This window comes from Hippocampus zosterae, chromosome 5 (assembly GCF_025434085.1).
Source record: "Hippocampus zosterae strain Florida chromosome 5, ASM2543408v3, whole genome shotgun sequence".
NCBI lineage: Eukaryota > Metazoa > Chordata > Actinopteri > Syngnathiformes > Syngnathidae > Hippocampus > Hippocampus zosterae.
In genome coordinates, this window is record NC_067455.1 from 9,615,317 (window position 1) to 9,627,183 (window position 11,867).

Consider the following 11,867-nt stretch of genomic DNA (forward strand, 5'->3'; position numbering starts at 1 on the left):
ATGCAACAGATTACAATTGTCTTGTAGGCGAAAACGTTACTCAATTTAAAATATAAAAATGGAACAAGTTACCAATGCTTGTACATCTTTTCCACTCACGAGATTTCACTGCAGGACTGGCAACTGCTTGTCTATGCAGAAGTGCATGAACTCAGAGAATTGCAGAAAAGTAATCAAGTCTTGTCAATGCAGCCCTCCCGGTTTCTTTTGAGATTAACACCAAGTCACTCAAAAGAGAAAATTTTACATACAGTCGAGACAAGGTGGGAGAAGTCAAGGTAGAAGTCAACTGCGCTGGCTGCTGGAAAACAAAACTCAGGATATTGCTTTTGTATGATGACAATGTGTCGAAACGTTTTGTCTTTGAGTAGTACAGTGATGCAAAACTGATTGCATTTCAGATGGAGAAACTCTTGGTTTTCATGGTGATGCTTGCATCTTCTTATGCAGATACACAAGGTAGGTGAGAGTGTGCGTCACAAGCACACACCCAAAATAGCGTGCCAAGCGAGAGAGATGGGAAAAGTGGGGGTTCACTGTTGTTCACATGTTGCTTTTGTGCAATGGGCCATCATGAGTTTGCACCAACCAAAACTTCAAACAAAACACCCAAAACATCCTTGAGTGCACTCACCGTCTGTCTCAGGTAACCTGGGTATCACCAGCAGACCTTGGCTGGATAGTTGCATCTTGGTATGCGGAAACCAAAGGTAGGTGAGAGTGTGCGTCACAAGCACACACCCAAAAAAGTGTGCCAAGCGAGAGACATTTTCAAATATTAACTTGAGTAAAAGAGTCCACCTTTTGCCTGAATATATATTTTATTCTTTGAACATTTTTCATGGGGGGGGGGGGGGGGGGGGGACACATCCTCTTCAAACGTTGTTAATGCAGTATTTCAATTTTTGTTGAAAACAGACAACTTTAATTCCTATTGCACAGCTAGATTCTTTTACATGACCTCTGGCTCCACCAAAATGTTGCCAACTACTTCATAGTCCAGGGCTCTCCAGTTGAACACGTTCCCAGGGGTGAAGTTTGAGTCGGCCTTGTAGCGTTGGATCTCCTCCGGAGAGAGGACGTAGTCCCACATGTGAAGTCGCGAGATCATGCCGATGAAGGACTGATTGGCGTCAAAGCCTCCCCCATAAGCGTCTTGCTCTTGGCCCAGGACTGTGCTGAGCTTGCCGCTGATGGGTTCCCCTGAATGGATAAACCTCTTGATGGTGGGTTTACCGTCCACCCACAACTGAGAAATGCCATCTTCGGAGTTCCAGGTGGCGCACAATGTATGCCAGTTGTTGGGAGGAAAAGACAGTGCCAAGAAGTCAGTGCCGCCGTCTCGAGCATGCATCCTTATAACGTCGTTGTTGTTTGTCTTGAAGAGGACAAAGTCGTTGCTGATCCCCGGTGTGGCCAGAGAAAAGAGGCCGTAGTTCCTGCTGAGATCTGTCTTGAATCTAAGTAAACACGCCACAGTTCAGTGGTGGTGTTTTTTTTCAGATGCTAAAAACAATATCTTGCCAATCCTGGTTTAAATTTACTGTCAAACTAAACGGCCAGAGTACAGACAGATAATACAACAATACACATGTGCATGTATTCTTTATCCTCTGCCCAAAAAAAACCACACAAAAAAAAAACAATATCAATGCAGCTAAGCGAGAAGAATTTTTTCTGGCTCCATGCATAGCCTATAAATATTTTGCTCTTTACATTTCATTTGATTTGTCATTCTTATTCTCAAACAAGTGAATGAAAGCAAGCCAAGGGCCGCTGGTGATACCCAAGTTACCTGAAACAGACGGTGACTGCACTCAAGGATGTTTTGGGTGTCATCAGTTTCACATGATCTCTGTTCGTCTCCCTCGGGAAGACAAAGGCTTTGCCAGAAAGATCTGAACACATCAATAAGGACATGATGTGAATTAGGAAGACAAGACATGTTTTCATGGGTGAGTGTCCATCCATTTTCTATTAGTGGTTCTCAAATGAGGTTCTCTGGACCCCTGGGGGTCTGCAAATAACGTACAATAAATGATGTGGTATCAGTCAAGAGGTGCAGATGGCTATTTATTGGCATCGGTGTGCCAATACAAACAAACGCAACTAGCCCTTGCCTTGTTCAATTTCTTATTATTGTGATTATTGGTACTGTAAAGTAATTTTTCAGAATAAAAGTCATTTTGACAAGAAAGACTGATAAAAAGGGCAAATTGTGATTCGTTAAAAATGTTACTTGGTGAATGTGTTCCACCTGACTACTCTACCAAGATTGACTTTTTATCATGACAAAATTGACTTATGTCTTTGTTCTTTTTAGAGCAGGATTTGTTTTCTTAAAAACACATTTAGTCTGAAAATGAGAACATTATGACGTTCTCTCAAAGACGACAATTAACTTTTGAAGTAGTTTGGATGCTAGATAGGTTTAATTGTCATTTGAATAAAGGGAGGGCGGCCTGGTAGTCCAGTGGTTAGCACGTCGGCTTCACAGTGCAGAGGTATCGGGTTCGATTCCAGCTCCGGCCTCCCTCTGTGGAGTTTGCATGTTCTCCCCGGACCTGCGTGGGTTTTCTCCGGGTGCTCCGGTTTCCTCCCACATTCCAAAAACATGCGTAGCAGGCTGATTGAACACTCTAAATTGTCCCTAGGTGTGAGTGTGAGTGCGAATGGTTGTTCGTCTCTGTGTTCCCTGTGATTGGCTGGCAACCGATTCAGGGTGTCCCCCGCCTACTGCCCGATGACAGCTGGGATAAGCTCCAGCACCCCCCGCCACCCTTGTGAGGATAAGCGGATCAGAAGATGTAGATGTAGAAATAAAGGGAGGTGGGGGGGGGGGGGCAGAAATTTGGTACACCAAAAAAATGCTTTAAGTGTGGGGGTCTGTCAGCATCGGCAGGAGGCTGCCAACCTCACCCCGGTGAAAGTGCAAGGAGACAAAAAAAAGCAGATCATTTCCTCTTTGGCTTTGACTTTGTATTATCACTTTGCTGTGCAGGATTTCTAGAAACTTTGCTCGGCCGTTCCAGTTGCATTAAGGACATTATCACATCTCCTCTACTGAAGGGTTTGACATTTTCCTTTGACACCCCTAGTCTCAAAAAGGACGTTTTGGTTGGTGCAAACTCATGACGACCCATTGCAAAAAGCAATCTGTGAACAACAGTGAACCCCCACTTTTCCCATCTCTCTCACTTTGCACGCTATTTTGGGTGTGTGCTTGTGACGCACACTCTCACCTACCTTGTGTATCTGCATAACAAGATGCAAGCATCACCATGAAAACCAAGAGTTTCTCCATCTGAAATGCAATCAGTTTTGCATCACTGTACTACTCAAAGACAAAACGTTTCGGCACATTGTCATCATCCAAAAGCAATATCCTGAGTTTTCTTTTTTCCAGCAGCTAGCGCAGTTGACTTCTCTTACCTTGTCTCGACTGTGCAGCTTCGAGTAGAGAGGTGAGCTCCCTTTTCACAGTATTTATAGGGAACCGTGTTGATTTCATAGATCAGGATTCTGGACTCCTGGACTCTTGAATCAACAGATTTTCATTGTGCAATGTAACGGGCACGCCGAGGCCAAGTTACAGAGTCCGGAAAATGGACAGATGTCCCAGCATGACCTCTGCACTCTCAAACACTGAATTGGAAAATGTTCTATTTTGATTGACTTGGTGTTAAACTCCGATTCACCCCAAAAATCTAATTAAACTGTTCTAGCAGGCCATCTTGCCCTCTGACAATTAAAATGGGAAAATTAAGACATGCCAAATCCAAGTTTCATTCATAAATGTAATGTCAGACTTCCACAAAGGGAGCTCATCTTCCACCTAAACTCGACCAGTGATGTCATAGTCTAACGCACTCCAGTTGAGTACATTGCCAGGGGTGAAGTTTGAGTTCCACATGTGGCGTCAGATCTCCTTTGGAGACAGGATGTATTTTGTACTTCAAGTCTCCCCAAAAATATATTTTCAATTCAGGTGATCAGGTTGTCGGTTATTGTATAAGGTTTGACAACGTTTTTTTTTATGTCTGTGTAAAATCTTGTTCCAAAGGCCACGTGATGAATGACTTTATATTTCCGGATCCTCATCTACCCTGCTTATTTTAAAGCGGCGCCTTCATCTCTCAAGCCTCTTTCCCCACTGAAGCCAGTCTTGTCTTTTGTTGATAATTTGATGGCTTCAGAGTTAGTGGTAGAGCAGGGGTGCCCACTACGTCGATCGGCGATCGACCAGTAGATCAAGGATTGTTCACAAATCAATCCGAGGAGTGTAGAGAGGGAGAGAAAAAAATATGTGTCTCTGTGCATGTCAGTAATCTATTTTTGTGTTTTTTAAAGCCATTGAAAGCTATCCATAACCTTGCACCCCCCCTATCTGTCGGATTTGAATTTCCGTTCCCTCAGGTCCTCGTCCACCCTCCACCTCTGTCGTACCCTCTGCACATCTCAGCACGATGGGGTGCCGAGCTTTCAGCCGTCCTGCTCTCAAACTCTGGAACTCACTTCTGCCCAACATTCGTAATATAGATTCTCTTCCCACATTCAAATCCCATCTCAAAAGCCACCTTTTCAAAATCTCATAATCAATTTCAATTAATCTCTTGTTGAATTATTTAGCATTTTATCTGTGGTTTTGTTCTCTTGTTCCTGATTGAAAATTGTCCTTGACTGTTGTGAAAGGCGCTTGTAAATAAAATAATTATTGAACGTGTCTCTGCACAACCGCAAATAGTTTTGATGTTCTCGTCGGCTTTTTTTTTGCAGCGAGGCTTTTTTTGCAGTCTTGCAGCAGAACCAATTGCCCACGAGGGGGAGATAAAAAGAAGAAAAATTGTTGAGAGTTACTCTGAAATATATCTTTTATTTTTGAACATTTTTCATTGGGAGGACGTGTCCTCTACCAAAGTTGTTCTGCAGTATTTCAACTTTTGTTGAAAACAGGCAAGTTTAATTCTTATTACACAGCTAGATTCTTTTACATGACCTCTGGCTCCACCAAAATGTTGCCAACTACTTCATAGTCGAGGGCTTTCCAGTTGAACACGTTCCCAGGGGTGAAGCATGTGTCCTGTTCATAGCGGTGGATCTCCTTTGGAGAGAGGACGTAGTCCCACATATGAACTCGCGAGATCGTGCCGACGAAGGACTGACTGGCGTCAAAGCCTCCTCCGTAAGAGTCTTGGTCTTGGCCCAGAACTGTGCTGGGCTTGCCGCTGATGGGTTGCCCTGAATAGATAAACTTTTTGATGGTGGGTTTGCCATCCACCCACAACTGAGAAGTGCCATCTTCAGAGTTCCAGGTAGTGCACACGGTGTGCCAGGCGTTGGGAGGAACAGACAGAGCCATGAAGTCTGCGCCAGCGTCTCGAACATGCACCTTCATATCGCCTTCTTCGGTATTCTTGAAGAGCAGAAAGTCGTTGGTGTGCGCTGGTGTGGCCACAGAGAAGAGGGCGTAGTTCCTGGTGAGATCTGTCTTGAATCTAAGTAAACACGCCACAGTTAAGTTGCGGTGGAGAGTATTTTTACCCTTTGTTTTTTTTAAAGAGGGTTAAAGCAATTTCTTGCCGATCCCAGTTCAAACTTACTGTCAAACTAAATGGTCAGAAAAAGACAATACGTACATGCATGTATTCTTTATCCTCTATCACTCCAACTGAGGAGGTTTTTAATGGCTACGTGCATAGCCTATAAATATTTCACTCTTTACATTTGATTTAATTTGTCATTCTTATTCTCAAAACGAGTGAATGAAAGCAAGCCAAGGGCCGCTGGTGATACCCAGGTTACCTGAGACAGACGGTGAGTGCACTCAAGGATGTTTTGGGTGTCATCAGTTTCACATGATCTGTGGCAGTCCGACTCTGGAATACAAAGGCTTTGCCAGAAAGATCTGAACACATCAAGAAGGATAAAGACGTCATGAGATGAATTAGGAAGACAGGACATGTTTTCAAGGGTGAGTATCCATCATCAGTGGTTCTCAAATGAGGGTGCTGGACCCTTGGGGGTCTGCAAAAAATGTACAATAAATGATGTGGTATCAGTTAAAAGGTGCATATAGCTACATGCTGGTACTGGCACACCAATAAAAACAAGCATACTAACGCATCTCGCCCTTGCCCTGTTTAAGTTTTTATTGTAGTGATTCCTGTAAAGTTATTTTTTTCAGAATAAAAGTCATTTTGACAAGGACGACTGATAAAAAAAAAAGTGATTTGTTAAAAACTTGGTGAATGTGTTCCACCTGACTACTCTATCAAGATTGACTTTTAAGTGTGACAATTCAGCATTCAAATTCAGCATGACTTAGATTTGTTCTTGGTTTTAGTTTGGTGCTTTCTACCGTCTTTATTCCTGATTTGTCTTACTGCTTATTGTGCATGTTAAATTGCTCCATGTACAGCACTTTGTATGCAGCGATGGCTGTTTGAAAGTGCTCTATAAATACAGTTTACTTGACTTGACAAAATATAGGTAAGTCTCGTTATTTCCGACACTGAATTATTTTCTCAAAAACAATTTTCGTCTAAAAAAAATGAACATGATAACTTTATCAAAGCCGACAAACAACTTCCCTTTGGCATTTTGGAGTTTGTATGCTAGACAGGTTTGATTGGCAGTTGGACAAAGGGTCTTTCCAATATTTCTAGCCTGTCAGGCAGGCAGGGGTGTCAAACTCATTTTTTTGTTGCGGGCCACTTTGGTGTTACGACCTCCCTCGGAGGGCCGGTGCAAAATCTCAACATTATTTATGACCACTGACACTTTACCATTTATGTTCAGACTTCAGCAAGAATCGTGATAGTTGACACACATAATGTGCTCCCGCGGCCCACACAAAATGACGCGGTGGGTCGCATCTGGCCCCCGGGCCTTGACTTTGTCAAGTGTGGGAGTCTATCAGCATCTGCATGTGGCTGCCAACCTCACCCCGGTAAAAGTGCATGGAGACAAAAAAGCAGATCTATTCATCTTTGACTTTGATTTTGTATAATCACTTTACTATGCGGGAATTTAAGATACTTTGCTTGTCTGTGCTAGTTTCATTAGGGAGATTGTAATGAGATTATAAAATCTTGTTGTCTGTTTTCAGAGGGAGGAAATTTCATCTGTGCGGTATGCACATTTGACAATAATGTTGTACTTGACACTAGACTTGATAACATCTTGTCTACTGAAGGGTTTAACATTTTCCTTTGACACCCCTGGTCTCAAAAAGGAAGTTTGGGTTGGTGCAAAAAGCAATCTGTAAACAACAGTGAACCCCACTTTTCCCATCTCTCTCGCTTGGCACGCTATTTTGGGCGTGTGCTTGTGACGCACACTCTCACCTACCTTGTGTATCTGCATAACAAGATGCAAGCATCACCATGAAAACCAAGAGTTTCTCCATCTGAAATGCAATCAGTTTTGCATCACTGTACTACTCAAAGACAAAAACGTTTCGGCACATTGTCATCATCCAAAAGAATATTTGAGTTTTCTTTTTTTCAGCAGCCAACGCAGTTCACTTCTCTTACCTTGTCTCGACTGTGCAGCTTCGAGTAGAGAGGTGAGCTCCCTTTTCACAGTATTTATAGGGAACCTTGTTGATTTAATGGACAAGGATTCTGTACTCCTGGACTTGAGTCAAAAGTTTTTAATTGTGCAATGTACCGGGCACACTGTGGCCAAGTTATACAAAAAAATGGACAGATTTCTCATCATGACCTCTGTACTCTTCGACAAACACTGAAATGGAAAATTTTCTCTTGACTTGGTCAACTCAAGAGAAACCAGGAGGGCTGCAAAGACGAGACTTGATGAATTTCTGCAATTGCACTTCTGTATAGTCAATCAGTTGGCAGTCCTGCAGTGAAATCTTAAATACACCACGAGTGGAAAAGATGTACAAGCATTGGTAACTGGTTCTTCCATTTCTATATTTTAAATTGAGTGAAGTTTTCTCCCAAAAGACAATTAACTGTTGCACCAAATCCACAAAAAAAAAGTTACCTGCAAGCCATGTGAACGTATTACAACTTCAGACAGAAGGATACAAGTTCTCGTATTATTGCTGTTCATCTCAGAAAATATTTTGTGTCATATTTTTTCATGTTCAAGTCAACATGGGGACCACCACCAATGCTGGCACCTTCCCCTTACGTGATGTGGGTAAGCGATTAACCCCCAAAAATCAAATTCAACTGTTCCAGCAGGCCATCTTGCCCTGTGACAAACGCGCCCCTACTCAAAAGTCAAGACATGATATTCAAATGCAAGTTTAATAATCCATAAGTGTAATTTCAGACTTCTAAAGTGAACTCATCTTCCACCAAAAGTCTGCCGGCAATGTCATAGTCTAACGCTGTCCAGTTGAGCACGTTCCCCGGGGTGAAGTTTGAGTCTCCCTCGTAGCGTCGGAACTCCTTTGGAGACAGGACGTAGTCCCACATGTGAAGTCGTGAGATCATGTTGACCAAGGACTGAGTGGCATCGAAGCTTCCCCCGTAAAGAGTCTTGGTCTTGGCCCAGGACTGTGCTGGGCTTGCCCCTGATGGGTTGCCCTGAATAGATAAACCTCTTGATGGTGGGTTTGCCATCCATCCACACCTGAGAAATGCCATCTTCAGAGTTCCAGGTGGTGCACACATTGTGCCAGGCGTTGGGAGGAACAGACAGAGCCATGTAGTCTGCGCCACCCTGTCGAACATGCACCTTCATAACGCCTTCTTCAGGTATTCTCGAAGATCATAAAGTCGTTGCTGATCGCTGGTGTGGCCAGAGAGAAGAGGCTGTAGTTCCTGCTGAGAGCTGTCTTGAACACGCCACAGTTCAGTTGCGGTGGAGAGTATTTTTACCCTTTGTTTTTTTAAAGAGGATTAAAGCAATTTCTTGCCAATCTTTTTTTTTTTTTTTGAATGACTTCCCTATAAAATACAGTTTCGGCACTTTTGCCTCTGAAGGACAAGACGTGACTCCTCCTCCTGGCTGCCTGTTACGACAGTGCAGCCGAGGAGCCAACTGAGGAAGATGAAGGTGAGGTCGACAGCAGGTCCGGACAACAAAATCAGCTCCCGGCTCCTCAGGACCTGCTCCGACCAGCTGTGTGACATTGTCCAGCACATGTTCAACCTGAGCCGGAATCCGGGCAGCTGCGGAAAACTGCGCCATGTTGTTCAACCTAAACCAGTCTAGTTTATTGTTGAGAACAACAACCAGGGTACTTGTAGGAGGTCGCCCTCTCAATGTCCGTACCCTGGATGTTCATTGGTGCAGGTGAAGAACGTTTCCTGCCGAAATCCACAACCAACTGCTTAATTTTCCTGAGGTTGATCTGGTGTCTGTCTTAAGGAACCAGTCCACAAAGTCGTCCGTCAGTCCCCACAAGCCCGTCAAAAGAGAAAATTTTCCATTTCAGTGTTAGACTGAGAGTGCAAAGGTCATGATGGGACATCTGTCCATTTTTTTGTATAACTTGGCCAGTGTGCCCGGTACATTGCACAATTAAAAACTTTTGACTCAAGTCCAGGAGTACAGAGTCCTTATCCATGAAATCAACAAGGTTCCCTATAAATACTGTAAAAAGGGAGCTCACCTCTCTACTCGAAGCTGCACAGTCGAGACAAGGTAAGAGAAGTCAACTGCGCTAGCTGCTGGAAAAAAGAAAACTCAGGATATTGCTTTTGGATGATGACAATGTGCCGAAACGTTTTGTCTTTGAGTAGTACAGTGATGCAAAACTGATTGCATTTCAGATGGAGAAACTCTTGGTTTTCATGGTGATGCTTGCATCTTGTTATGCAGATACACAAGGTAGGTGAGAGTGTGCGTCACAAGCACACACCCAAAATAGCGTGCAAAGTGAGAGAGATGGGAAAAGTGGGGGTTCACTGTTGTTCACAGATTGCTTTTTGCAATGGGTCGTCATGAGTTTGCACCAACCAAAACGTCCTTTTTGAGACTAGGGGTGTCAAAGGAAAATGTCAAACCCTTCAGTAGAGGAGATGTGATAATGTCCTTAATGCAACTGGAACGGCCGAGCAAAGTTTCTAGAAATCCTGCACAGCAAAGTGATAATACAAAGTCAAAGCCAAAGAGGAAATGATCTGCTTTTTTTTGTCTCCTTGCACTTTCACCGGGGTGAGGTTGGCAGCCTCCTGCCGATGCTGACAGACTCCCACACTTAAAGACTTAACTTTTTGGGTCCAGGGACTCCTTATAGGGTGGAAATATTGGAAAGACCCTGCCACCCTACTCCTGCCTTTTTATTGGCGCGCCGGTACCAGCATGTAGCTATATGCACCTTTTAACTGATACCACATCATTTATTGTACATTTTTTGGAGACCCCCAGGGGTCCAGCACCCTCATTTGAGAACCACTGATGGATACTCACCCTTGAAAACATGTCTTGTCTTCCTAATTCCTCCCATTACATCTTTATCCTTCTTGATGTGTGCAGATCTTTCTGGCAAAGTCCTTGTCTTCCCGAGGGAGACTGCCACAGATCACGTGAAACTGATGACACCCAAAACATCCTTGAGTGCATACACCATCTGTCTCAGGTAACCTGGGTATCACCAGCGGCCCTTGGCTTGCTTTCATTCACTCGTTTTGAGAATAAGAATGACAAATTAAATCAAATGTAAAGAGCGAAATATTTATAGGCTATGCACGTAGCCATTAAAAACCTCCTCAGTTGGAGTGATAGAGGATAAAGAATACATGTATGTACGTATTGACTTTTTCTGACCATTTAGTTTGACAGTAAGTTTGAACTGGGATCGGCAAGAAATTGCTTTAACCCTCTTTAAAAAAAACAAAGGGTAAAAATACTCTCCACCGCAACTGAACTGTGGCGTGTTTATTTAGATTCAAGACAGATCTCAGCAGGAACTACGTGCTCTTCTCTCTGGCCACACCGGCGATGATCAATGATATTGTGCTCTTCAAGACAAAAGATGACGGCGTTATAAGGGTGCACACTCGAGATGGTTTTGCAGACTTCAAGTCTCTGTCTTTTCCTCCCAACAACTGGCACACCATGTGCACCACCTGGGACTCTCAAGATGGCTTTGGTCAGTTGTGGATGGATGGCAAATCCACCGAGAAGAAGTTTATCCATTCAGGGCAACCCATCAGCGGCAAGCCCATCTCCATTCTGGGCCAAGAGCAAGACTCCTACGGGGGAGGCTTTGATGCCACTCAGTCCTTTGTTGGCATGATCTCGCGACTTCACATGTGGGACCGCGTCCTCTCTCCACAGGAGATCCAAAACTACGAGGACGACTCATGCTTCACCCCAGGGAACGTGTTCAACTGGAGAGCCCTCGAGCATGAAGTAGTTGGCAACATTTTGGTGGAGCAAGAGGTCATGTAAAAGAATCTAGCTGTGAAATAGGAATTGAAGTTGCCCGTTTTCTACAAAAGTTGAAATACTGCATTCACTTTTGTAGAAGACGCGTCCTTCCCATGAAAAACGTTCAAAGAATAAAAGATATTTCTCATCCAGACAAAAAGTGTACTCTTTTACTCAAGTTTAATATTTAAAAATGATAAAACACGTTTTTCATTTGTTGTTAAACAATTTCATCTCTAACTTTCAACTTCCTTTCTTCATTTGTCCATGGAAACGAATTGATTCTGCAACAACACGGCGTAACGACCTACTAGGATATCTGAACTTTATTGGGAAAAATCTGAAGAACGACTTTTGCTTTTTTGAAATGAACTTTTGACTTTAATATACAGTATGTCTAACTCTCAACAATATTTCTTCATTTTTTTTCCTCAAGTGGGCAATTGGTTCTGCAGCAAGACTGCAAAAAAAGCCTATTCGAACATCAAAACTATTTGGGGTTATGCAGACAC

General features: G+C 43.3%; 4 protein-coding genes across 6 annotated transcripts; 1 reads left to right on the forward strand and 3 right to left on the reverse strand.

Moving 5' to 3' along the window:
• Positions 1-255: 255 nt before the first annotated feature.
• On the forward strand, positions 256-11,515 carry LOC127601490 (serum amyloid P-component-like). 2 transcript variants are annotated; one of them, XM_052066816.1, is made up of 4 exons: positions 256-263; positions 9,753-9,810; positions 10,459-10,561; positions 10,869-11,515. In XM_052066816.1, the coding sequence occupies exons 2-4, from the start codon at positions 9,753-9,755 to the stop codon at positions 11,374-11,376; spliced, it is 669 nt and encodes a 222-aa protein (XP_051922776.1). In that variant the 5' UTR covers positions 256-263; the 3' UTR covers positions 11,377-11,515. The 2 variants fall into 2 exon arrangements, with proteins under 2 accessions (XP_051922776.1, XP_051922775.1); XM_052066815.1 differs by lacking the exon at positions 256-263 and adding an exon at positions 9,529-9,624.
• LOC127601491 (C-reactive protein-like) lies at positions 935-3,562 on the reverse strand. The gene is made up of 4 exons (XM_052066817.1): positions 3,433-3,562; positions 3,247-3,304; positions 1,796-1,898; positions 935-1,460 (listed from the first exon to the last, which is right to left on the reverse strand). Exons 2-4 carry the CDS (start codon positions 3,302-3,304, stop codon positions 953-955), a joined length of 669 nt encoding a protein of 222 aa, XP_051922777.1. The 5' UTR covers positions 3,433-3,562; the 3' UTR covers positions 935-952.
• On the reverse strand, positions 935-7,639 carry LOC127601489 (serum amyloid P-component-like). Of its 2 annotated transcripts, XM_052066814.1 has the most exons (5): positions 7,536-7,639; positions 7,351-7,408; positions 5,803-5,905; positions 4,997-5,495; positions 935-961 (listed from the first exon to the last, which is right to left on the reverse strand). In XM_052066814.1, exons 2-5 carry the CDS (start codon positions 7,406-7,408, stop codon positions 953-955), a joined length of 669 nt encoding a protein of 222 aa, XP_051922774.1. In that variant the 5' UTR covers positions 7,536-7,639; the 3' UTR covers positions 935-952. The 2 variants fall into 2 exon arrangements, with proteins under 2 accessions (XP_051922774.1, XP_051922773.1); XM_052066813.1 differs by lacking the exon at positions 935-961 and having other exon boundaries at positions 4,854-5,495.
• LOC127601215 (serum amyloid P-component-like) lies at positions 7,640-8,718 on the reverse strand. Its single transcript, XM_052066278.1, is given in 2 exon segments — positions 7,640-8,507; positions 8,509-8,718. Coding segments are annotated over 2 exon segments (417 nt in total). The 3' UTR covers positions 7,640-8,300.
• Positions 11,516-11,867: the final 352 nt, after the last annotated feature.